At 38.3% G+C, this 24941-nt stretch overlaps 1 protein-coding gene across 4 annotated transcripts in view; it reads left to right on the top strand.

Moving 5' to 3' along the window:
• Positions 1-24941, top strand: part of HELQ (helicase, POLQ like) — a 32201-nt gene extending 7260 nt beyond the window's left edge. For all 4 annotated transcript variants that reach the window (XM_054029053.1, XM_054029052.1, XM_054029051.1 and 1 more), the window contains 15 exons: positions 154-354; positions 2265-2337; positions 5468-5565; positions 6525-6623; positions 7398-7543; positions 8663-8902; positions 11761-11902; positions 12311-12415; positions 13052-13274; positions 15038-15195; positions 18324-18422; positions 19025-19198; positions 19731-19844; positions 22921-23055; positions 24728-24941. In XM_054029053.1, the coding sequence (XP_053885028.1) occupies positions 154-354; positions 2265-2337; positions 5468-5565; positions 6525-6623; positions 7398-7543; positions 8663-8902; positions 11761-11902; positions 12311-12415; positions 13052-13274; positions 15038-15195; positions 18324-18422; positions 19025-19198; positions 19731-19844; positions 22921-23055; positions 24728-24829 (2109 nt within the window). In that variant the 3' untranslated portion in view covers positions 24830-24941. The remainder of the gene's footprint in view (positions 1-153; positions 355-2264; positions 2338-5467; positions 5566-6524; positions 6624-7397; positions 7544-8662; positions 8903-11760; positions 11903-12310; positions 12416-13051; positions 13275-15037; positions 15196-18323; positions 18423-19024; positions 19199-19730; positions 19845-22920; positions 23056-24727) is intronic.

The following is a 24941-nucleotide window of genomic DNA, read 5'->3' as shown; positions in this document are numbered from 1 at the left end:
TGTTGCATAATGTATACGTGAAATAATGTCTTAATTTCAGGATTAAGGCCAGAAAATACATCAGCATGTAGTTAATTGCAGGATCAGAGTCATTAAGTGTGATAATTAATTTACTCTTCATCTAATTTGTTTTTGGTATTTTATTATATGTAGGTTTGGGCCCTGTCAAGTTTTGGAATAGAGCTAGGCTTCTTGGTTGAAGAATATGCAGGAAGTAAAGGAAGATTTCCTCCAATCAAAAGGAGAATGAAGAAATCACTGTATATTGCTACTATAGAGAAAGGACACAGCCTAGTGAACTCCTTGATTGAAACAGGAAGAATTGGTGACCTGGGTCTAGTCGTAGTAGATGAGGTTTGTTATAAAACTTGCAACAGGTTACTAGTACATATGTTATTATTTTATTTACAAAACTCTTACAAGAAAAATACACCATTTAAATCTGTATATATACTGTATAAATGGACATATTGTACAGATACTATATTAGAAAGCCATTGCTTAGCAAGTTGGAGAGTATCCAAGATTTGTCTTGAGTATTATTGCTCATTTGGGATAGGGTGGGTGTGGTTTTTTTTTTTTTTTTTGGTATCTTAATAGAGCAGTGGGCTCTACATTTGTCTGAGAAGTCTTAAAGGTAGTTGGCCAATGTTAACTACCTAAAACGCAGCCATTTGCAGAATAGGATACAAGGGGCATTCATCCCAAACTAGTGTAAAACAAACTTTAAATTAAGCTTTAACTGGTTACATTGAATGTGTTCTACTGATCCCTTAATTATACACAAAACCATGTTCAGTCTAGTCTAAACCGTTTTTGATCACATGATTTTCTGAGAGTCCATTTGTGGCATGAACTAATCTAAAATGATAAAGGAACAGCACCATTCAGATTTGAGAGGATATGTCTGCTACACTACAGCAGTGCAGCTAAGGTGCTGCAGGTTCCTATGTCGACAGAAGGGGTTCTTCTGTAGATGTAGTTAATCCACCTCTCCAAGAGGCGGTAGCTAGGTTGACGGACCTATTCTTCCATCAATCTATCTGCGACTGTTGCGTCTATTAGGTTAGGATGACCTAATTACAGCGCTCAGGTCATGACCTTTTTCACAACCCTGAGTGATATAGCTAGGATAGTCTAATTTTTAAGTATCAGAGGGGTAGCCCTGTTAGTCTGAATCTGTAAAAAGCAACAGAGGATTGTGTGGCACCTTTAAGACTAACAGAAGCATTGGGAGCATAAGCTTTCGTGAGTAAGAACCTCACTTCTTGCATCTGAAGAAGTGAGGTTCTTACCCACGAAAGCTTATACTCCCAGTACTTCTGTTAGTCTTAAAGGTGCCACAGGATCCTCTGTTGCTTTTTTTTTCTAATTTTTAAGTGTAACTACAAACAAGATGACTCAAGTTGAAGGTGTTCCTTTAATAAAATGTTCTGTGAAGAAAACATTGAGAATTAAGTGCTGCTTTGCCAGTGATTGCTGTACTGTCACTAACTGTTAGGAAAAGGCCATCACTGTCTACTAAAGCAGGGGTTCCTAATCTTTTTCTTTCTGAGGCCCCCCACATATGGCCCAGCTGTGCCACAGCAGTTGTTTTTCTGCATATAAAAGCCAGGGCCGTCGTTAGTGGGGAGCAAGGAGGGCAATTGCCTGGGGCCCCATGCCTCAGAGGGCATCATGGAGGTAAGTTGCTCAGACTTCATCTTCAGCCCTGGGTGGTGGTGCTCAAGGGCCCTGGATAGAGTCCCGCATGGCAGGGCTTCGGCTTTTTGTCCTGGGCCCTAGTGAGTCTAACGCCAGTCATGCTTGTCGGGCCCCCTGAAACTTGCTTGTGGCTCTCCAAGCGGCCCCTCGACCTCTCCCAGACCACTTTGATCAAGATAAGAGACATTCAAAATAAATTCTAATTGGGTAATAATAAAGATCTCTGCACTGAGTATTTTCTGCCAGGAAGTGCCATCCCTGTGACCATTGTTGTTTAATTTAATGGAAAGCAAACCTTGTTGTTAAACACATACGTATGGTTTTAGATCTACTTTTTTCACCATTCTTCTTAAAAAATATATATATTTTATAGTGAGATGACATTATTGGAGGGGGCATTAGAGTCAAATACACCAAACTTAATCAGAGAGAAATCTGACAAAAGGTTTACCATATTAAAAATATTTAGGATTTGATTGGCATGCTGGTTTGTATTTAGAAATATTGCTAAGTCAGTAACTAATTTAACATGCCTCACTTATCTTTATTTTTCCCCACAGTTGCACATGCTTGGTGAGGGGAGTCGTGGAGCTACACTGGAAATGATTCTTGCAAAAATTCTCTACACCAGCAGTAAGTAACTCCTACATCATGACTAGTTACCTTTAAAAATATCATGTTAAGTAACAACTTGTATAACTTGAGAGAGATTAATCCAATTTTCAATTTATTTTTTATTGTTTCACGGTTTCTAAAATTTCACAAATTCCACTGGGTAATAGTGTATTTCACCATGGATCACTGTGGTTATTTTTTACCCATTTGTAGTGCTTTGCTGGAGTTCATGAGGTGGCCATGTAGTAGTCCTCTTCCTTCATCTCTGAGAAATTCCAGTTTGGTGTGAACTCTTCCCTCGAGTGATTTCTGACCCTTCCTGTTAAATGTGTATATAAAGGCCTTAAGGGGTGAAACATTATCCATTGCATAGGATGCGTCTTCCTGGCACAGTTGGCTTGAGTTATAACTAATGTTACCCTTAACTTGACTTCCAGCCACACACACAAATCTGTAGCTTGAGTTAGGTGGTACTATAAGCTTAAGCTAGCTAGCCTTTCAGAGCATGTCTATAGTGTACCTGGGAATGTGCTTCCCAACATGGGTAGAGACACATGCCCTAGGTCTGCTGGATCTAGTATGCTAAATATAGTAGTGTGGCCACAGTGGCACGGGTGGCAGCTCAGGCTAGCCACCCAAGTACACACCCGGGCAGTCAGGTGGACTTGAACTCAGGTGGCTTGCACAAGCCACTGCCTATGCTGCTGCAGCCACACTGCTATTTTTAGCGTGCTAGCTGGAGCAGAACTAGCACATGTGTCTATTAGTGCTGGGAAGCACTGTCCCAGCTACAGTGAAGACATACTCTTAGGGCAGAGCGGGGTTGAAGCCTGAGTGCTGTTGAAGTTTGAGCTAGTATTTCAATTGGGATGCATCAGCTTGAGTTGCAACAACTCATCAGCAGCTAATCCAGTCACTTAGCAGCTCATTCTGTAACTCAAGTGTTGTTTTGAACTGTAGTTGCTCAAGTGCAGTTAACTGGTGTGCTAACTCAAGCTGACCATGCTGTGAAAACACTCCCATAGTCACCAGTGTGGGAACAACACTAAATTCTTTATTCCTTTTTCATCTAAGATGGTTTTCTGATGTGTTTGTGATTTCTCAGCTCCTGAGAAATGTTTTGACTTAAATGGAAGTGAAGCGTCTGCAACTGATCTGGGTAGGATGGATGCTGCTGTGTCAGGGGATTAATCTAGAACAGTGTTTCATAACTGGTAGGTCACAACTCCCAAGAGATTCACAAAAGGCAGTCAGGGGAATTTGTAAGGTGTTGATTTATGTTGAAATAAAACTGCCAAATAAAATCTCTTCCCCCACTCCTTGCACACCGTTACCCTTCAGAGTCAGCCTCTTGAAACAAACATACAAATAAATTACATAGTCTTTAAGGTCAGAAGGTACCATCATGATCATCTAGTCTGACCTCCTGCGCATTGCAGGCCACCCACTATGTAATAGACCCCTAACCCTGGCTGAGTTACTGAAATCCTCAAATCATGGTTTAAAGATTTCCAAGTTATAGAGAATCGATCATTTGCACTAGTGTAAACCTGTAAGTGACCCAGATCCCAGGCTGCAAAGCAAGGCGAAAACCTCCAAGGTGTTTGCCAATCTGATCTGGGGGAAAAGTCCTTGCCAACCCCAAATATTACAATTAGTTAGACTCTCAGCATGCGGGCAAGACCCAGCAGCCAGACGCCTGGGAAAGAATTCTCGGTAGTAACTCGGAGCCCTCCCCATCTAGTGTCCCATCACTGGCCATTGGAGATGTAGCAGTTGCAGATCAACTACATGTCATAGAAGGCAGTCTCATCATACCAACCCTTCCATAAACTTATTCAGCTCAGTCTTGAAGCCAATGGGCTTATTGTTGCATGCTTTACTCTTTTTATATAAATGGAAGGGGGTCACTGATCTAGAAAAATGGAGGTGGGGAGCACTGCCCTTTCACTGTGTGGTTTGTGGCCATGGGTTGTGTAAGATCTTCTTTTTCTTTGAATACACAGAAAAAGGCATTTTGAGATTTCTGTTATCTGTCTGTGACTAGCCCAGAGACTTTCTTTTTTGGATACAGACCTTGCTACAGTATTACCATGTGTTTTGTCACCTAATGCAATTGTACCCTGGTGGACCTCTGCAATCTTCAGCTGATGCAGAATACAGTGACCTGCCTTGTCAGTGGGTAGGGTGGATGAGAACTCTCAGCATGTGCTCTTCAAGTGTGGCACTAATGGCTACTTAGGTGTTCTGAGTAAAATTAAAAAAATCTAAATATGCATTGTCTGGGACCCAGTTATTTAGAAGACACCACCTTCGCTGCTATCTAGTGAGGCCTTCTATATCATGACCATCAAGAGCTTCAGCCCCAGGCAGGGGGCCTGTAATCTGAGCTCTGCTGCCTAGGGCTGAAGCCTTCAGGCTTCGACTTCAGCCCTGGGCTGTGGGGCTCAGGCTTCGGCTTTGGACCCAGGCTCTAGCAAGTCTAAGCCAGCCCTGGTGACCCCATTAAAATGGGGTCATGACCCATTTTGGGTCCCAACCCACAGTTTGAGAACCGCTGGTCTAACCCAATGACCACTGTGAGAGCTTTAATTCCTCCACAGATAGTAAAGCTTCTTGTTCCCTTAAGTTTTCTTTATTAACGGATTTCAGAGTAGCAGCCGTGTTAGTCTGTATCCGCAAAAAGAACAGGAGTACTTGTGGCACCTTAGAGACTAACAAATTTATTAGAGCATAAGCTTTCGTGGACTATAGCCCACTTCTTCGGATCTTTGTTAGTCTCTAAGGTGCCACAAGTACTCCTGTTCTTCTTTTATTAACGGAGTTAGGTTGGGTTTACAACAGTTGGCTCTGGTATGGCGACTACTGTGTTAAAATATGTTCATTGTTAACTAGAACTTTGCTTGTGCTATGATAACTTTCACTGAAATAGGTACAAAAGTCTGGCCCCCTTTTCTTGGTCTTTTTTTTTTTTTAAATGACATGATAAAACAGCTGCCTAGATACTGAATTCAGTTATTTTTATATGTGCTATATAAGGCTATAAATACATCTTGTGACACTTTTAACATTTTGTGGCTTCTAATTGTAATAAATATTTAGTTTCAAACTTGAAAATGTACTCAACATTTAATTTTCTATTTTATAGAAACTACTCAAATCATTGGAATGAGTGCAACTTTAAACAATGTTGGGGACCTGCAGCAGTTCCTGCAAGCGGAGTATTACACTAATAATTTTAGACCAGTACGTGTTCAAGACTAGGGAGAACTATTGCTCAACATTTTTAGAGTTAAGTCACTGCTAGTTTGATACTTTAAGCTTTCAACATATAGTTTTTGTACCACTTACAGTGATTTAGAAACCAACACAGTTAAAGCAGTATAACCCCCAAATGCAAACATAGTTATACTGATATAAAGGTGCTTGTATCTGTTCAGCTTATTTCCATAAACGTCTGCACTTGGGAGTTGTACTGCTTTAACTGTGTTGGTTTCTAAATCAATTCAGTTAAGGTGGTACTAAATCTATAAGTAGGCCAGCCCTTTTGTGATTGAGAAGGCACTTATATTCTGAGCTCCTTCAATCAGATGCTTCAGTTACCTTTAAAAAAAAAAAAAAAATCTTTGGGCTGAAATTTCTCATTTGTTTTCTCTACCTGGGCGGGGAAAAGAGGGTATACAGTTTGATGTTTAAAAAAGTGTTCCTTTGCTTTGAGAACTAAAAACGTATGTCTTTCATTGTTTGGATTGCCTAGATTTCCAGGGACAAATCACGTTTATTTTCTAAAAGATAGATGGCAGCAGTGGAAGTGGCACACAATACAAACTATATTTAACTTATCTTTCTGAATTGCAACAGTATACTTCGCTTTACTGATTCCCTTCAAGGTAACTAACATTAGATGAAATAGCATGCAAAACTGAAAGTAAATTACCCTGAAGCTCACAGCATCAGCCAAGCTGTACTTTACCACTTGGTAGAAGAGGTGTGTATTTTCTTGAGGTAATGAATTCTTGGAGATAAGGGACAGGCAAGTAAATGCCTTATGCCAGCTCTTGGATGTGGAGATAAGAATGGTTCTTTATTTTTTTGAGTTTGGAAATGTATTTCCAAGAGATCTCATAGTTTAAAAGTTGTAGTAATGCAGACAGTAATTTGACTAACATTTTATATCTTTTTTTTTTTTTTTTAAACCAACCTAGGTAGAATTAAAGGAGTATGTTAAAATACAAGATAGTATCTATGAAGTTGACAACAAAGCAGAGAATGGCCTTACTTTTTCACGTCTTCTTAATTTCAAGGTAATGCAGATATATAGATATATATAGATATAGATATATATAGATATAGATGAAACTTTTCATTTCTTTAGGTATACAGTATTCAAAAATTAAGGTATTCTTAGGACACATTGGTTCATAAATATAAAGTATGATAAAGGGAAAGAATATCAATGGACAAGTGGTCTCTAGATGGCCAAATACTAACATGAGGGGTGTTTTTTAGATTTTAATTTTATTCCCAGCTGTACAGGAGAGAAGAAGGGAGAGAACTTCTTTTCCCTTCTTACTGGGGGGAGCGAGGTGCTTGAAAATTTCAGACACCTAGCCAGAAGCTGATACAAAAAAGGTAGAGCCTATGAGCAAGGTCCAGGAAAACCACCTTGGTATGTATCCTAGCATCCTCTCTTCTCAACAGCTGGGAATGTTCACCATAATGTAAAAATCAGAACTCTTTGTTATCTATACCTACTGTTTGCTGTGCCCCCACCCCCAAAAAGCCTTCTGATCTCTAGACCAGTACTCCTTTCCTTTTGATAGAGTGACTACCAGTAGTATCGAACATGTAGCACCAGTGTTACCAATGAGCTCCAATGGTAGTAAAGAGGCAAAACATTCCATTCACACCTTTCTGTTTCCTCCAGTCAAATTCTGAGCATCCCTTAATGTTCTGCATTTTTAAAGCGAAAGGAGATTCAGAATTGATTTGCAGGGTCAGGACCTTAAGTTTAATTCATGTAGTAACTACAAGTAGAGTGTGTGGTGACTTTTTTTTTTTTTTCACTTTTGTTTCAGTATTCTAGTAATTTGCAGAAGATGGACCCTGACCACCTTATTGCCTTGGTGACAGAAGTCATTCCAAATTACTCCTGCCTAGTCTTTTGTCCCACTAAAAAGAACTGTGAAAATGTAGCTGAAATGATATGCAAGTACCTGAACAAGTATGTTTCTCTTATTACTATTTTAGAGTATAGCTGAAATGCCAAATCAGCCTTGACTGTTTATCTCTTTTAGCGCACAAATTAATCACCTGCCTTTTCCCATGGTGATGGTGGTAATGATGATGAAAAAATATACTTGCCTGACCAAAAACAAACAAACAAAATAACTTGCCCTGGGCGAAAGGAATTATAGGGTAGCTTGAAGGGAACGCTCCTGTGTCAGAGTCCATTTTTGGTTTAAAACAAAAACAGGCACTAAAATACAATTTTTCAAGAATCAGTTTAAAAAAATATAAACACTGGGGAGCAAAAATAGCAAAGTTCCTTTAGAGACTATCTATGGAATTCACATCTTGTTCATGCTGTTCTGTGTAAATTACAGCACTTACTGTGTCCCATTCATGCTCTCAGTGGTTCTCTTCTTGGTCATGCCTAACAGTAGCCTGTTAAGCAGCTCTTTGTGTTTGGTTACATATGCTGTGAATGTAAGATGCAAACAAAAAGTTGGGTTTTATTTTAAAGTTGAATATCTTAACTTTTTATTTCATTATTAATGAAACAACCAACATCTCAACCAATATGCTCAGATTCATGCAATAATAATTCAAAAAAATCTATAGAAATGATCTTTCTAGGAAGTTACAAGGCACTTACACTCATTTTCAGTTTGTATATCTGATTACTCTAACAAAATAGATACTGAAAATTGAAATCTCTAACTACTTGATATTCCCATCATTGTGATTGCTTGCTATGCTAAGAATCTGTGCTATTACTAGACTTGTAGGCAGTTTGTATCATTCTCGTCACTCATCTCAGTGCATTTGAAATAGAACATTTACCATAATCTTGATCCTTTCTGTTTTCTTGACTGAGAGTATAGGTTAATTTTTTGTTTTTGCTGCTGACTAAAGTTGATTCTCATTTTGGTAAAAATAATAGAAACACTAGAAAATGTTTTCTGGACTACAAAGGTTGAGGTGATCATATTCTTGCTGTAGGAATGGAGAATAGGCAGGAGCAAATTAGAAGTATCCTTTTCTTTTAACGTAGTTACTGAATTGTTAAAATGTAAATGTTAAGGATGTTTGTTTGTTTATTTGCCCCCAACCACTCAAGGGAATATAGAAATCACAGGGAAAACGAGAAACAAGATCTTATTAAGGACTTGAAGAATATTGGTAAGGGAAGTCTCTGTCCTGTTCTAAAGCGAACCATTCCATTTGGTATTGCCTACCATCACAGCGGCCTTACCAGTGATGAAAGGAAACGTATAGAGGAGGCTTATTCTGCAGGTGTCCTGTGCCTTCTTACTTGCACATCTACTCTAGCTGCTGGAGTCAACCTGCCAGCTCGAAGGTTAGTCATACAAAAAGTATTTGTGAGGATTCATTTAAACCCTATATTGTCAAAACTCCTGCATTGTCTAAAATTGGAGATGTCAACATTATATTAATGAGGCTCCACTCTGAGTAGCGATTAAACGTGGCACAATCTACTCAATAGTTCTCCTTGTGTGTTGTTAGTCATATCTGCTGACTTCAAAGATGAGTTTTTCTGCTTTTTGCTCCTGGGAACCTTGCTGAGCCAGTATCCTTCTGAACAATGAAACTGCGTTCTGTTTTGACTCAAGTAATTAAGAGAATTGTAACTAAATTCCAATTGCAGGACCAAATCAGATGATTGCACAGGCATAACTGAGGGCAGAATTTGGTTTGCAGAATCTGTTACTTACGATGGTGCATGAGACAGTAAGAACACATCTTGGCTTTCAGGTAGAATCTATAGAGCTGGCAGTTAAGAAAACCATCATTTTACTTATAAACTGAGAAAAAAATGTATTAAATCACTGAGATAGTAAATAAGGAAACAGATAGTGCTATTTAAGTGGAATTATACTGAAAATAGTCCTTTTATTGAAAAGTATAGACAACCCAAAAATGTACTAGCATAGAGCACATCTACTCAATCTGTATGTTTGAGGTCATGCTGGTGATTACAGCAGTGTGTCCAAATGACCTGTTGCTGTGGAAATGCTGATGCATTTATTGAAAACAAATATTAATGCATTCTTGAACTTCAGATGCTATGATTTATTATTCGTCATGGTCTTGTCTTACCATTCGAAAATGGTACACTTAAACACTCTGGCGGATATTGACATATTGTTTCTCAATGTGATCAGTTACCTTATGTATTCTGATTGGCTTGGAGAATGGCTTCTTGCCTGCTTCAGAAAAAAGGGCTTATCCAAAAGTAGCTTTTAAAATAAATTACAGTTTAATGAATAAATTGGTTATTGATAGCCTGCAGTCTTAACTCATCAATGTACAATAGTAAATTACCTATAACTGAAAGAGATTAGAGGATAAAAATGTAATTCCAATTTGTTCTCTTTGTGCGTTTGTCAGCATTTAATAGGAAATCTCTTTTCCCTACATGTGTGGGTTTTTCACACAGCAATCAGGGAAAAGAAAAACAATTTTAAAAAAGGTAAATGTGATATAAAACCACAAAAATTGGCAGGGGGCTCACAGCATCTGATACCTGAAACTAATTTTAACTTACTTTTATAAGTTATTACATTCAAGTTGACTCAGCTTTTAAATTGCATGATTTAAACCGTAATGTTTGTGTTTTAGTAAATCTTAGGGGCACAATTTTTTGTAAGCTTGCTACTAAATAATCTGGCAGTATAAAACAGATTGGGTCCTTTTAATATTTTATATTAGAATTCTGTGATCTAGAGACAGAGTTTGTGTTTAATCTTGTTTGTTAAATTTAGATTTTTTTTATTCAATATAACTAGAATGTGACAAAATGCAATTTTGGCTTTATTTCTTTGTAGAATTCTTTAGAAATAGCCTTTCTAAATAGAGTTATTACTCAGGGAGATTTGAGGGTTTGGAAATAAATTCATTTTTGTTCTTTGTTTGACAGTTCATGGAATATGCATGTCTGTGTTTTTAAATAATTCTCCTATTGCTCTACATTCTCAATTTAAATAAAACTTAAACTCTGTAGAGTGTAGACAGAAGTCCAAATTGTTTGTTGAGGTGAATCTCATATTGCATCAAATTAATATTTTAAAAATATATACTGTTGTAGGAGATGCTACAGTATAAAGATGCAGGTAAGGCAACTCATGGGTTGTCTGTAAAAGTCCTTGATGACATTGTGGTGCTGTTTATAATTTGTATTACTGTAGCACAGGGGTCAGCAACCTTTCAGAAGTGGTGTGCCGAGTCTTCATTTATTCACTCTAATTTAAGGTTTTGCGTGCCAGTAATACATTTTAATGTTTTTAGAAGGTCTCTTTCTGTAAGTCTATAATATATAACTAAACTATTGTTGTATGTAAAGTAAATAAGGGTTTTAAAATATTTAAGAAGTTTCATTTAAAATTAAATTAAAATGCAGAGCCCCCCGGACCAGTGGCCATGACCCCGGCAGTGTGAGTGCCACTGAAAATCAGCTTGCGTGCCGCCTTTGCCACGCGTGCCATAGGTTGCCTACCCTTGCTGTAGCACCTGGTTGTGTACCAGAACCCCATTGTGTTAGATGCCTTACAAATACATAACAAAAAGACTTCCCCTGCCCTAAGGCACTTATAGTCCAAGTATAGGATGAGACAACAGATGGATACAGACAGACAAGTGGGGGGATACAAGGAAACAATGAGACAGTATTAGTCACTGTGCAAGGCTGTGGTCTCAGCATACCAGCAGCCCTACCTATCGTCAATTTTTTTGTTGTTGACCTCTTGGAGAAAGTATGTTTTGAATGAGTGAGTTTTGCGGATGTTTATGGGGAGCTCCTCCAAAGTGTGAAGGGCAGCCTGGGAGAAAGCATAAAGGTGTTTGTTTGAAAATGTAATGACTGAGCAATGCAGGCTGGCATAGTTGCTTATTTGTGTTTTTTTTAATACTAATAAGGTGCTTACATACAGTTCCTAAGCTGATACAAAATTCAGTTTGGCACTTGTTCATATTTTATCAAAGATTCTTTCCATGTGCTCAGTATTGCTCTTGATTTTCAAATAGACCTGTTGGGGTATATTTTGTATTTGACAGGCATGCATAGTTCTTATTAACAATGAGTCTTGCATCATGAGGCAAATAGAAACTTTTCTTTTAGGGAGAGCTTTGTGTTTAATATAACTTTACTGATGTTTTACAGAACGTAGCTTTTTCAAAGTCTTTTCTTTTTTTTCTTAGGGTTATTTTAAGAGCTCCCTATGTTGCTACAGAGTTCCTGAAGAAAAACCAGTATAAGCAGATGATTGGCAGAGCTGGTCGAGCTGGCATTGACCGTGCTGGTGAAAGTATTCTTATAGTGCAAGAAAAAGACAAACATCTGGTAACTTACTCAAAAAATGTGGTAGCTTGAGTCATCAGAAGAAGTTGATGGGGGGAGGAGGGGATTTGAATTGTTTGCCCCCAACTCTTCATTTGAAAGCAACAGTAACTGTAGCTATTTGACTCTCCTTGTAATAATTATTTTTGTGGGACCCTTTTCTGCAGTCATGAGGGCAGCCAGAGCCCTTTTCCAATCTCTCTTTGGAGACCAGCTTTTTCTCTGCAGCATATGTAGTCTCTCACACAAGAACTTATCCTAAAACTTGGACATCTCCAGCAGTTTTCTTATTTACTAGCTTGATTTTTTTTTTAAAAAAAACCTTCAAGATATTTTTTGAAAGTGGAATATTTTTCACCTGTGTAGACTTTATGAATGCATAGTGTAAATAACAACTGTTTTGTTTTTTAGGTTCGGGATTTAGTAAACAGTCCTTTGGAGAACTGTTACAGCAACCTCTTTCTTGAATTCACTAAGGGAATCCAAAGCCTGCTCCTGTCTTTGGTTGGATTAAAGGTTACAATTTAACTCTTTTGTGAGCAACTAAAGAGATGCATTTTGATATTAAGAGTATGGATGCAGAATAACTGTACGTTTCACTAAGCTGGAGATCAGTTATATTAGTATTCACTAAAGCCTTGAGTTTAACCATGACTAGCTCGCACAATGCTGAGCATAACTTGCCCTTGTCTACACTAATGATGATGATGAGGTTGTCATTGTTAGCTAACTCAGTTGTTAAATCATGTTGAAACATGATTATAAAATTTACTAATGTAGACAAGTCCCAAGTGGTTTCTGCTATGTTTCCTCATTGACTTTAAACATGTTTTATATTACTCGCTCCTTAAAGAGCCCTCTCCCCTTTCCCCCCACCCACCCCAAAAAAAGTAATACACTAAAAGCTGGAATGTTAGAGCAGAATGCCATGTAGTGTTAATCAGAATGTAGTCAGAATGTCTGTAGTATAACTTAGAGGTATCGCACAGTTCTGTAGCAACATAAAATTAACAGTGTTGCCCTATGTCTTCAGTAAGCATAATGTTTTCAGCTAGACGAAGATTGTAGGTTGGCACTTATCTATCATGCTACGCATAACGATATTCAGATTGTTTAAACATAATGTTGCAATCACATACTAAAATGTTGTAGATTACAAGAAACCCTGAAGAGATCTACCAGTTTATGTGTGGCACACTGTTTGGTGTTCAGCAACAGTTTCTGTCTAAAGAAAAGAGCCTCTCAGCTATAACTAGAGAAGCACTGGGATGTCTGATAGAAAAAGGACTACTAAAAGGAAAAATGACCTCTGAAAAGGAACAAAAATCTCAAAGTAATCTAGAGATAACACAGTTGGGTCAAGCTACCTACAAAGGTGAGAAAGTTTTCTTCATTTTCATCGTACTTTTTTCAGAATAACATTTAAAATCTGGACTTTTTTTTTTTTCTTCACACTCACTTTCATCCAACCTCTTATCTCCTTTCTGAAACGATAATTTAAAATCAAAATAACAAAACACCTGGAAGATCATGATATAATCGGGTGTAACCAGCACCGTTGTAAAGGAAAATCATGTCTCACTAATGTCTCAGAATTCTTTGAACTTAGACTTCAAAAAGGCCCTGCACAAAAGGCTGCTAAAGAAGCTATGTAGTCATGGGATGAGAGGCAAAGTATTATCGTGGATCAAAAAGTGAGTAGGAGGACAGGAAAGCAAAGAGTAGGATTAAATGGTCAATTTTCATCTTGGCAAAAGGTTAACAGCAAGGTGTCTAGGGTTCTGTAGTAGTTCCCATGTTTAATGTATTAATTAAGCATACGGAAAGAGGGGTGAGTAGTGAAGTTGCAAGTTTTACAAATGACACGCAGTGATTTAGGCTAGTCAGGACCAGAAAGCTTTTGAGAAACTTCAAAGAACCCTAAATAAGCTAGATGAATGGGAAATAGTATGACAAACATAGGTTGTATAAATGCAAAGTAGTGCCCATTGGCAGGGGAAGCGTAAATTACTTGTGCACCTTTTCAGATTTCTAAATTAACTATCAACTCAGGAAAGGGACTTGGCATCATTGTAGACAGCTCCGTGAAGATTAAGATTTCTGCTTGGTGTGTAGCTACTGATCAAAAAAGCGAACGATGTTAGGATTAATGAGAAATGTGGTGGAGAATATTATAATGCCTTTATATAAATCTGTGTGGCATCATGAGGAATACTGTGTGCAATGCACGTTTCCCCATCTCAAGAAGTATACTGCTAAACAAGAGAGAGTGAAAAGATTGGGATTGTTTACCTTAGAAAATAAATGAAAAAGAATGGACATAATGTACGTAAATGCAATTTTTGAGAAGTTAGATCAGGGACTTCTCTCAGAACTCAAGAGCACAGGGGCATTAAGTGAAATTAAAAATGGGAAGCTGAAAACTGATAAATATATTTTCACACAACATGCAATTAGACTGTAGAACTTGTTGCTACAGGAAATTGTTGAGGCCAAGAACTTAGCAAGATTCAAAAAGGGATTGGACCTTTATATGGATATCGAGAATTTCCAGACTTGCTATAATCAATAACAAAAATTGTGGAAGTTATATTAAATCTCAAGCTTTGGGATTTAAGACAATCTCTAACTGTTGATGTCAGGATGTCATCTAATGGGGGAGACCGATTAGCTCACATTTGTCTACCTTCTTGCACCTTTTTCTGAAGCATCTGGTACTGAACTAGAAGGACCACTGATCTGATCCAGTATAGCAGTTCCTGTCTTGACTACTGAGTTCTAATATTCAAATATATCCCCATTAAAAATAGAGACCAAGCATCTTACATTCTTTCCCTTCATTTTAACTGCTTTTCCTTTTATACAAACGAGTTCTAAGTATATTTGGCCTCTGTTGTAGTAACACTCCCCAGGGTGTCATCCACATGAAGTATTGCTATTTTGGGGGTAGTAAAATGCATTTCTTATTGACTTACCAAATTAGATTTGGGAGTCCTTGACACTGTGCTGGTTACTGAAATACAGGCTTTATTAAAGGTCCCTAAAGAAAGAACAGAGGGAGAATTACATATGATACAGTATATTATACTTAACTGTCACTGTTATAAAAACTGGTATCTTTATACTAATTCATTTTAGGCTCTATAGACTTGGCCTATTGTGATGCTCTCTACAGAGACTTGAAGAAAGGTCTTGAGGGGCTGGTTCTTGAGAGCTGCCTTCACCTTCTCTATCTGACAACTCCATATGACATGACTTATCACTGTAGACCAGACTGGATGATCTATTTTAGACAGGTAAGACATGGCTTCAACCATATACCAAGTGCTGTCCTGCACAGCAAAATATAGGTTGAATTATATAGCTGTTTCCTCTGTTATCTGTTCACTTGTGTTTGTAACCTTTATTCCTGGGGGAATTCTGCGCCAAAAAAATTAACTCTGTGCACAATATTTTAAAATTTTGCAAATTGTATTTGTCAAAATAACACTATATAATCATACCGGTTTCAATTATTTTGGTAATATATTTCAAAATACCTGTCAGCAAGCACGTCTGTAACAATACAGACACACACAAAATTCCCCCAGGAGCAGAGTTAAAGAAACCCCTACAACAACCCAGTTCCTGCTTCTCTGCCCCCCCGTTCCCCTCAGAGCCCAGCAAGGGGCCAGAAACACACCCTTCCCCCCCCCCCCCCCCCCAGCCCAGACACTCACCTTCCCCATCCCCCCAGAGCTCAGCTGCAGCACCCCCAGCCCAGGCACCCACAACCCGTCACCTCTAGAGCCCAGCCATGGGGCCACCCTGGCCCAGACTCTCTCTCACTTTCTACCCCCCAAAGCCCAGCGGCACCCCCGCACCCCCCGTCCCAGCCCAGACACTCACACCCTCTTCTCCCTCTCTCTCCCCTCCCCCCAGCCCAGACACTTTCACCTTCTCCCACCCAGGGGCCAGCTGCAGGTCCCCTCTGGCCCAGACACTTTCACACACTAGCCTCCAGAGCCCAGCTGCGCCTCCTCCCCCGGCCCAGAAACTCACACCTTCTACACCCCCCCTTCCTCCCCGAGGCCAACTGCGGTCCCTCCTCCCCCATGCCATCCCAGACACTCACACCCTCTACCCCCCAGAGACCAACTACTCTCAGACCCTACCCTCCTAGAGCACAGGGATCCAGAGGGAGAAACAACCCGACGCTGGGTCCCAGGCTTGCACAGAGTTTCCTGTGCGCTGCTGCCTCCTTCCTTCAGGGCATGCTGGGAACTACAACTGCTGGGAACCCTCCAGTTCCCTCCCCCTCCCCCTGGCCTTGTCTTCTATTCGTGAGCTGCTGGGCTCTGCTGGGTCCTGCAGCCCCTAGTAGCAGCCAACATTTCTGCAGCCCATTTCTGTAGGGAAAAAAGGAAAGATTTAAAAATCTTATTAAAGTTAAGAAGGAAGGTACTGTACATCTGGGGTCAGGCTTGAGTTATGAGGGATTACAGGTATCGGTTACAAGGATCACGAGATACATACATATCACATAACCAGCATAGACCCAGATTGGGGTGCGGGAGTTTTTAGAGCATCAGTGGATAAGTGGGCTCAGGTACACCCCCTCATGGAATGTATTAAGAGTCCAAGTCAGTATCGGTGTAGCGAATAAGTTCATGGGTGGGGTGCATCCCTTGGTTCGTCAGGGAAGGAAGTGGGTTATTTCCCTACGTGCCCAACATTAATTCTTGCAAAATTCTGCATTGTGCAGTGGTGCAGAATTCCTCCAGGAGTAAACCTTTTGAACTACTAGCCACCTAGGAGCTAAAATTAATAAGTTAAAGAAAAGGGACAAGCTAATATACCCATGAACATTTATTGTAGAGAAACTAAGGGGAAACAATCATATTGATTCAAAATGTAACTGTAACCAGTACGGTAGCATTAAGAATCAAATGTAATGATATGCTAAATCAATTTATTATTTCACTCATTAGAACCTTGTGATCCAGTGAGCTCTTCACCAGGAGAATTGAGATATATAACAGAGCTGCTTCTTAACACAGCACGAAACAGTAGTTTTGTTTTAAGTAGTTTTAAGATGTAGTTTTGCATCTTATGAGTTTTAGTTGTACTTGGGTCTGGCTAGATGTCTACACTGCAGCTGGGAGTGTGCTTCCGAGCATGGCTAGACCGATGAGTTACATCCACTCACGCTGGCACACTAAAAATAGCAGTGTGGCCAATGTAGCACAGGCAGGCTCAGGCTAGCCAGCCGAGTATGTAGGCGGGGCGGGGAGAGGGGGCCTGCACGTAATTGTACACCGGCAACTAGCCTGAGATCCTTACTGTGCTACCCCAGCTACGCTGCTATTTTTAGTACTACTCTAGCTCAAGCAGAGCTAGTATGTTGTGTGTCTGTTGGCCTGTACTGGGATGTATACTCCCAGCTGCAGTGTAGACATACCGGACAGTGATCATAAAGTGTAATGTGTCAGTGATAACATTAAAATCCCTAAAGCTTATGGTTTGCTTTATATAAATACCATTCTGATGTGAAAGTCAAGATACAACTGGAAAGTCTGCAGTCAGAGGCAGTTCAAAGTGTAGCCAAGGAAACTGCTGAGTTCTGGGTAAAACCAAATAAATTGGTTGATGCTGAAGTGGTTAATAGAAAACTAAGAGATCACTTTTGTACTCTGATTACATTATAAAAAATACATTTTATTTCTAGAGCATCCTTCATAAAAAGTACTAAACATACCGTGGGGAAAAGTAAAATATAGCATTCCGAAAACCTCTGCCTGGCTATTCTTATGTTGGCAGAAAGGGAAAATAGTCGCTGACTTCCGGTAACAAAATATTTCCCATAGCTTGCTTCTGGGAATGATTACAGAGCCAGCCATCTGATAAGCACTTAATTTAAATTGGCTTTTTTGCTGTACTTCTTAGCATTGCTTATATATTTTATCAAAACTATATGCAAAGATACTAAAATTGAAGGAAAACTTATTTTGTCTGCTTAAAAAAGTTTTAGAATTTGATAGTGGTCAGCTTGAACATGAGTTCTCTCAAATTTTCACTGCCTTCTTGCATATCAGTGATAAATAAACAAAAGTACAAATATTGCAGCTCAAAAACTATCGTTTAACGATGCTTGTGCCCACTTAAATAGCTATATTACAGATGAGGGGGAAGTGATTCCATGTGCGTTTGTGTTTGTACACATGCAGGTGTGTTGCAGGAGGGGAGATAGGGTTCATCTGTATTAATGTATATATGTATGAAATTTTTAAAGGGATAAAATGTTATATATTTGAAGTTGTCTTTTAACCGTTCTATCTTTATTGATGTTACAAGATATAATATTTTAAAGGTATTGTTTTGCATTTGATTAATATAGAAAATGTGTTTAGCTGCAGTGTTGGTTTTTTTTAATTTTACTTTTTAGTTTAGCCAGCTAAATTCAGTAGAACAGAAAGTAGCAGCTATTGTGGGAGTCCCTGAAAGTTTTATTACGAAAAAGGCTTCTGGACAAGCCATCAAAAAGGTAGGCTGAAAATTATTTTTATTTAAAGAAAAAATAGTAGAATTATAATCTTGTCAATTGAATTGTTTTTCATAGTGCAGCTAATAATTGGGGTTCTCTAATCTCTCAGTTATGATAATTTTAGGGGTGACTTGTAACTAGGAAATGCACAGTTTTTAGACAGAAATATGATTTTTCAAGTTAATGATGCCCTGTTAATTATTTTTTCTCATATAAAGTTATTAAAGTGCATTATATTGTATAGCCATGGAAACAGTAGGATCCAGGATTCTCATGTTGGCCCTGGCAAACATACAGCTTAATTATTGTAGTTTTCAGAAACGCAAATCAGATTCAGGTATACAGAGTCAGAGTCGGCTGAACTAATCTTTGTTTCACCAAAATGCTTCCCATATTTCCTCCCTTACCTCACAAATTCTTGAATGCAACACTACTACATCTGACTGTTTCATAGGATTAGAGACATTTAGAGATGGAAAAGCTCTATTCTGATGATAGTCTGTCCCCCTAGTAATGCAAAGTTCTTCTCTATGATATTCTTTGTTTTATCTATTGGATTCTAGCTCACACTTCTAACTGAACATGTGCATCTGTCTTTCTAGGATGTGGACAACTGTGTCATAAATAGGCTGTATCTGTCCTTTGTTCTTTATGCCCTACTGAAAGAGACCAACATATGGAACGTTTCAGAAAAATTTAACATGTCTCGAGGATATGTGCAAAATCTCCTGAACTCTGCTGCCTCGTTCTCCTCCTGTATGCTGCACTTCTGTGAGGTAATATATGTTAAATGGACATTTTTGCTTTTACATGATGTAAAGTATAAAAATGTCTTTATCAGAGTCGGAGGAAAAGGGTGATTTTCTGCTGTAGAATTTTAGAACTTAAATTTTATTTTTTTTAATTCTAAACTTAATTTTAGAACTACATTAAAATGGTGTCACCTTTTAGAGGTCATCTAATTGCATGGCAGCTTCTTGGAAACATGGCTGCATTGGCAGCTCCAACTGATACTTCAACTTTCCAAATTCAGAGAGTCCAAAATGACTTCCAAAGAATATCTTATCTCTAAGGTATCGCCTCATCCTTCAAAAGGGCCTGATTTTGGGATGACTACTTGAGGAATGCTGGACTCAACTCTTGGAATTGGCTAGAAGGATTACTAGAAATGGCATAAACCCTCTTCCAAAGGCTACATATCATATGCTGCCTTGGCAATTCTCCAACCAGAATACTAGCCCAGAGTACAGGAATTTAACTAGAATTGTAAAATTACTTTACAGACTTTAATATCCTTTGTTTCTGCAGGAGTTGGAGGAATTTTGGGTTTATAAAGCCCTGCTGACAGAACTTACCAAGCGACTGACCTATTGTGTTAAGGCAGAACTTATCCCTCTTATGGAGGTGGCAGGGGTTTTAGAGGTTAGTGTACGTACTTTGGGAGTCCAGATAACCCTAAATCCAAGCTTTTATACTAACCTCAACCATGATGTCCCCAAGTGCCTATGGAAAAAAACAAAAAACATTTTTATTAAGAACCTAGCATTTTGCTAAAATCTTGTTAAATCTTTCTGGGGTGCAAGCTCTATGATGAAAAGAACGTTATTCTGCTAAATGTGGAGGGCCATGTTTGTGTTTCAATGGTTTTCATAATTCATCTGTTTAGTTTATAAATAAAAAAGTGTTGACCAATATATGCTGGCTACATATATACCCCATATTAATAAAATATATGATCTGTGCCAGATATATATTTTTGTGCATTAAGCACAAACATTATAGCAGTTATATAGCCTAAAATGGACTATACCTTTACTATAATACTTGTCACTATGCTAAGTATCCCATAACATCATGCATTTGCTGAAGTAAGCTTTAGCTTAAGTAGATAGAGAAACTGTCAGGATCGAGGCATATGAATGTGGTACCCTAATACAAACTTAAAAGGTGCCTTCATGCCCTGGGTACCTGGAATCCATGTTTTCAGAATAAAGAGATAAGGGGTATGCCATGGTACCAGAAAAACAAAGTAGAAAGCTGATTGGTTAAATCTAGTTTCAGATGATATACACAATACCTTTTATAATGCTGCACAAGATGGCTTCCCATCGACTGGTATTGTATTGAACCTTTTTCCTGTACTATATTATTTTTGCTTGTAGCAATAAACCTGACTGATACTGGTTATTTAGTCTCTTGAGTATGTTTCATAACAAACCAAAGTGTTGTCAAGCAGTTGACTGTACGAATTATCAACAAACTGTTTCCCTATAAGCAATATAAGCTCAAACTCAAATTTTGCATTCAGGTTGCTTTTTCCTTCTGACTGCTACAATAGCAACAATACAAATGTCACAATAGTACACTGGTTACCAATTCTGCTGGTGCTCAAGCTAAAATAGAATCCTAGGTGCTCTTTTGTTGTACTGGTGGCTCTGTGGGGTTAATAGGACTAAAAAATGGTATAGTAATTTAATTTATCGCTATAGTCAAGAGATAAGTGCACAAAGTAGACTATCTTGAGTTGGAAGCTACCACTTTTTCACAGTGACTTTTCTGATGAAGTCCACACTTTAAGGAGGAAATCATGTTGGTCTCTGATCTGAAGGAGATGTTCAAATATCAAATGAATCTGTTTGGTAAATACGGCCCTCAGTGCTATTTCATGTGCATTCTCTGACCTCATTTCAAAGTTAAATAACTCCACAATTAGAGCGTATTGTGGACAAATGCTGCTACTGTTATCAGGTTCAGCAGTAGTAGTGCTTTACGCCAGGAAGGGAAACTAGCTAGTAGCCTAATCAGTTTCCCTCTGCTGGCCAACCCTTTCTCGGTAAAGGATTCTGAACTTGATGCAAAGGGGAAACTGGGTCTGTTTACCTCTTCAGTTGCTCTTTAAATGGAGTCATCTGCAGAGGGAAGTAGAGTAGAATTGTAGAGTTCTTTCAAAGTTTTGTTTTACAGCTGTCAGCGTAAAATATGACTGCTACCTTCTAGTAGCTCCTTACTGGTATCAAAACTGATTTGGAAGGTGTTGAATGTAGTGTGTGGCCAACAATGCATTTCAGGCTGGATTCCTATAAAATTTTGTGAATGAAACACTACAAAAACCAACGTTACACACAAGTGCTTGATGGACAAACATTGCGGTCTGTATCGATTCTCTAAAATAATATTTTCAAATTAATTAAATAAAACAGCTCCTGTAGGACTGAACTCACTGTCCTGGGGGTATTCTGGACCCAATAAACTGTAATTATCAAGCACATAAAACAACTGGACAATACAGTCTTTCCTACATGGAAGGTAGTTACAGGTAGCTACCAAGCTACTCTTCTACGAAGTCAGCATGCCCTGTAATCCTGTGGCTAAATGTTTCTAGTCCATGACTATTGTAGAGGACATTGTAAAGTCTCTAGACCTTTTAAGGCTGGTTTCTTTATCAGGACAAAATTTTAAGCAGATAGAACCAAATAAATAGAAGAAAATGCATGGAATTAAGCAAGAGAAGAGAGAGGGGAAAAAAAGCTGGAAGGTAGTTCAGTGAAGTCTGGGGATAGCATTTGTGCATTAAAGTTCAGCTGTTTATATATTTCAAGTTACAGAACAATCTTTGTTAACCTTGTTTTGTTTGAAAAACATAACATCCATGGTCAAACTGAAGATGGTCTTCATTTAAACTGTGTAAGACCTAGCGCAAGTAATTTTGCAACAAAGATCTTTCTCATAAGTGTCTCTTTTTGGCTGCTTTTGTTTCTTTTCATCATAACAGTATGAGCCCTAATAAAATGCCTAAGAAAAGGGAACCAAATAAATAATAATAAAAATAATAATCCTATTCCTTAAGTACTATACCTCTCCTTTCATTATACGAGAGTCCACAGTCCCAGCTTTTCACCCAATACAAAAGTAAACAAGGGTAGTATTACTGTTAGAAGAAAAATAAAACATTTTGTGAGCTATAAAGTTAAAATAGATTTTCTGTTCTGAGCTTATTGTCCAAGGCTGTTTGGCTGTTAAGCGTCTGATTTCATGGCAGTGACAGTCGTCGGAGGTTCAAAAATTAATGGCCAGATTTTCAAAAGAACTCGTCTGCTTCCATTTAGGCACCTAAATTAAGTGGCCAGATTTTTCAGATGTGCTCAGCTCCCCTAGAGGACAATGAATGCTGAGAGAGAGAGATGACAAGAAGAGGAAAGTCAGGTCTATACAGAACCATTTCTTGAGAGGAAATTAATGTGGAAGAGGCAGAAAGGTTACTAAGAGCTGAACAAGGATGTAGAAAGGAAATAATGGCTTTTCAGGAACAAATTTAATTATTAGGTAAACTTTTGTAACAGTGACTGGACTTCATATACCTACAGTATCAGTCTGCCGAGATTAGCTGATAGATGAATGACTTGTGAGGTCAGAGTAGAGTTTTGGATTTACTGACAAGTTCCTTACATTTCTTATTTACTAATCTAATTTCTAACGTTGCTTTATTTTTGGCTTAAAGTCTCGAGCAAAACAGCTGTATGATTCAGGATTCAAAACTCTAGCACATCTAGCTAATGCAGATCCAGAAACACTGGTGAAGATGATCGAGCATTTGTCACGACGTCAAGCCAGACAAATAGTTTCATCCGCAAAGGTGAGCAAAACTTGACTATTTGAGCTGTCAAAGGGATATTGGCAAAGATGGAACTCTGAGTGAAAACTTGGAGGAAACTAAATATTTTTCCATTTAGTAATCTTTCCCAAGAGAAAGGAGGCACACGAGCTGATTTTCAGTGGCACTCACACTGCCCGGGTCCTGTCCACCGGTCCGGGGGGCTCTGCATTTTAACTTAATTTTAAATGAAGCTTCTTAAACATTTTAAAAACCTTATTTGCTTTACAACAATAGTTTAGTTATATATTATAGACTTATAGAAAGAGACCTTCTAAAAATGTTAAAATGTATTACTGGCGCGCGAAACCTTAAATTAGAGTGAATAAATGAAGACTTGGCACACCACTTCTGAAAGGTTGCCGACCCCTGAGCTAGGATCAACATGCAAAATTTACTAGTGGGAGTTTCCCACTTAAATCTCCCATGTATTAAGTAGAGTGTGTGTGTGTGTATATATATATATATGTATATCATTCATTTCTTTTATAGCAATATGAAGGAAATATCCCTGAAGGATTATGAATATAGATAGAATAAGGAATATGAAGGATATCCTATTTGCCTGTAATTTTCATTAAAGATGAAGCTTTTCTGTAAGGTCCCTAATCATACTCTTAACCCCACCTCCCTCAGTCATATTTCCTTCATATTGCTATAAAAGGAATAAAGGAGAACCTTGCTGACCATCATGCCTCAACAACGGCTAAGTGCTATGCAAGTGCAAAGTATTGCTTCCATCCAGTGATCTAAAAGGATTTTGCAAGATGGTGGAGGAGTATTATTCCCATTTTACAAGTGGAAAAACTGAGGCAAATAAGTTGCACGACGTGCCTGAGGTCATGCAGGGAATTAGTGACCTGACTCCTAGTCCCAATGCAATAATCACAATTGCACGTGCACCACTCTGGTGAGGCAGTTTAGTGCCTCAAAATTTAACAGCTAGAAATTGTAGCAGTGATCATGGCTGGGGAGAATAGATTTCTGAGGTCTATATATTATAGCCTGCCCACTCACCCCAACCACCTGCTGTCATTCTCCATAATATGTTTAAGGTTTTAATATTAGGCATACAACTGTTGCTTAATGCAAGGAATCAGTCATCTGCTGTTTTTACTTTTATGGTCAACATATTAATGTTAACTTTCTTTCAGAGTGTTTGTTTTTACAATTTAAAAAGTGTGGCTATTGTTGGAAGTCCTCTTCTTAACAAAAACACTTCAAAGCCTTGTGAAATTATAATGTTTAAATGGCCTAAATTTGGCTGTTTATATAGCTGTATTAATAGAACAAGAAGAAATTCTGCTCATTTCTTAGAACTTCAGAATAAAAATTTTAATCTGTACATGCTGTCACATTTTTTCTAGTCTTCTAGATTTGACATATCAAGCTTAAACCAAAGTAGGATGGATAGGCTTCTATACAGAAGATTTATCTGAGCAGTAAAGCCATATTGATATATTAAATGTGAAAATCCTCCTAGTGACTTGCAATTCTTGAGCCAAGAATATAGTAATTTTGTTCCTAATAACCTAATTTCTTCTTCTTAGTTTGTGTTTGAATGACTAGGTGTGTTTCATCTTACCACTAATTGAAGAAATGCACTGGCATCTGTTTGTGATCTGTCTCCTAATAATTTAATTTGTGGCTGCAGATGCTGCTGAGGGAAAAAGCTGAGGCTCTACAAGAAGAGGTTGAAGAACTGTTGAAGGTTCCTACAGATACACCTGAGGGCCTCCTAACAACTTTGCCATAAAAAAAACATGCTGCAGTGGAATGAATTCTCAGCTCTTAAAATTATTTTAATTATTTTAATGTACATATGTGTAACTTAAGCTTCTGTTCTCATAATAAATATTCAAAACACC

Source organism: Malaclemys terrapin, chromosome 5 (genome assembly GCF_027887155.1).
Source record: "Malaclemys terrapin pileata isolate rMalTer1 chromosome 5, rMalTer1.hap1, whole genome shotgun sequence".
In the NCBI taxonomy this organism is placed as follows: Eukaryota; Metazoa; Chordata; order Testudines; family Emydidae; genus Malaclemys; species Malaclemys terrapin.
The sequence above is the reverse complement of the archived record's forward strand: the minus strand, read 5'-3'. Positions and strand labels throughout refer to the sequence as shown.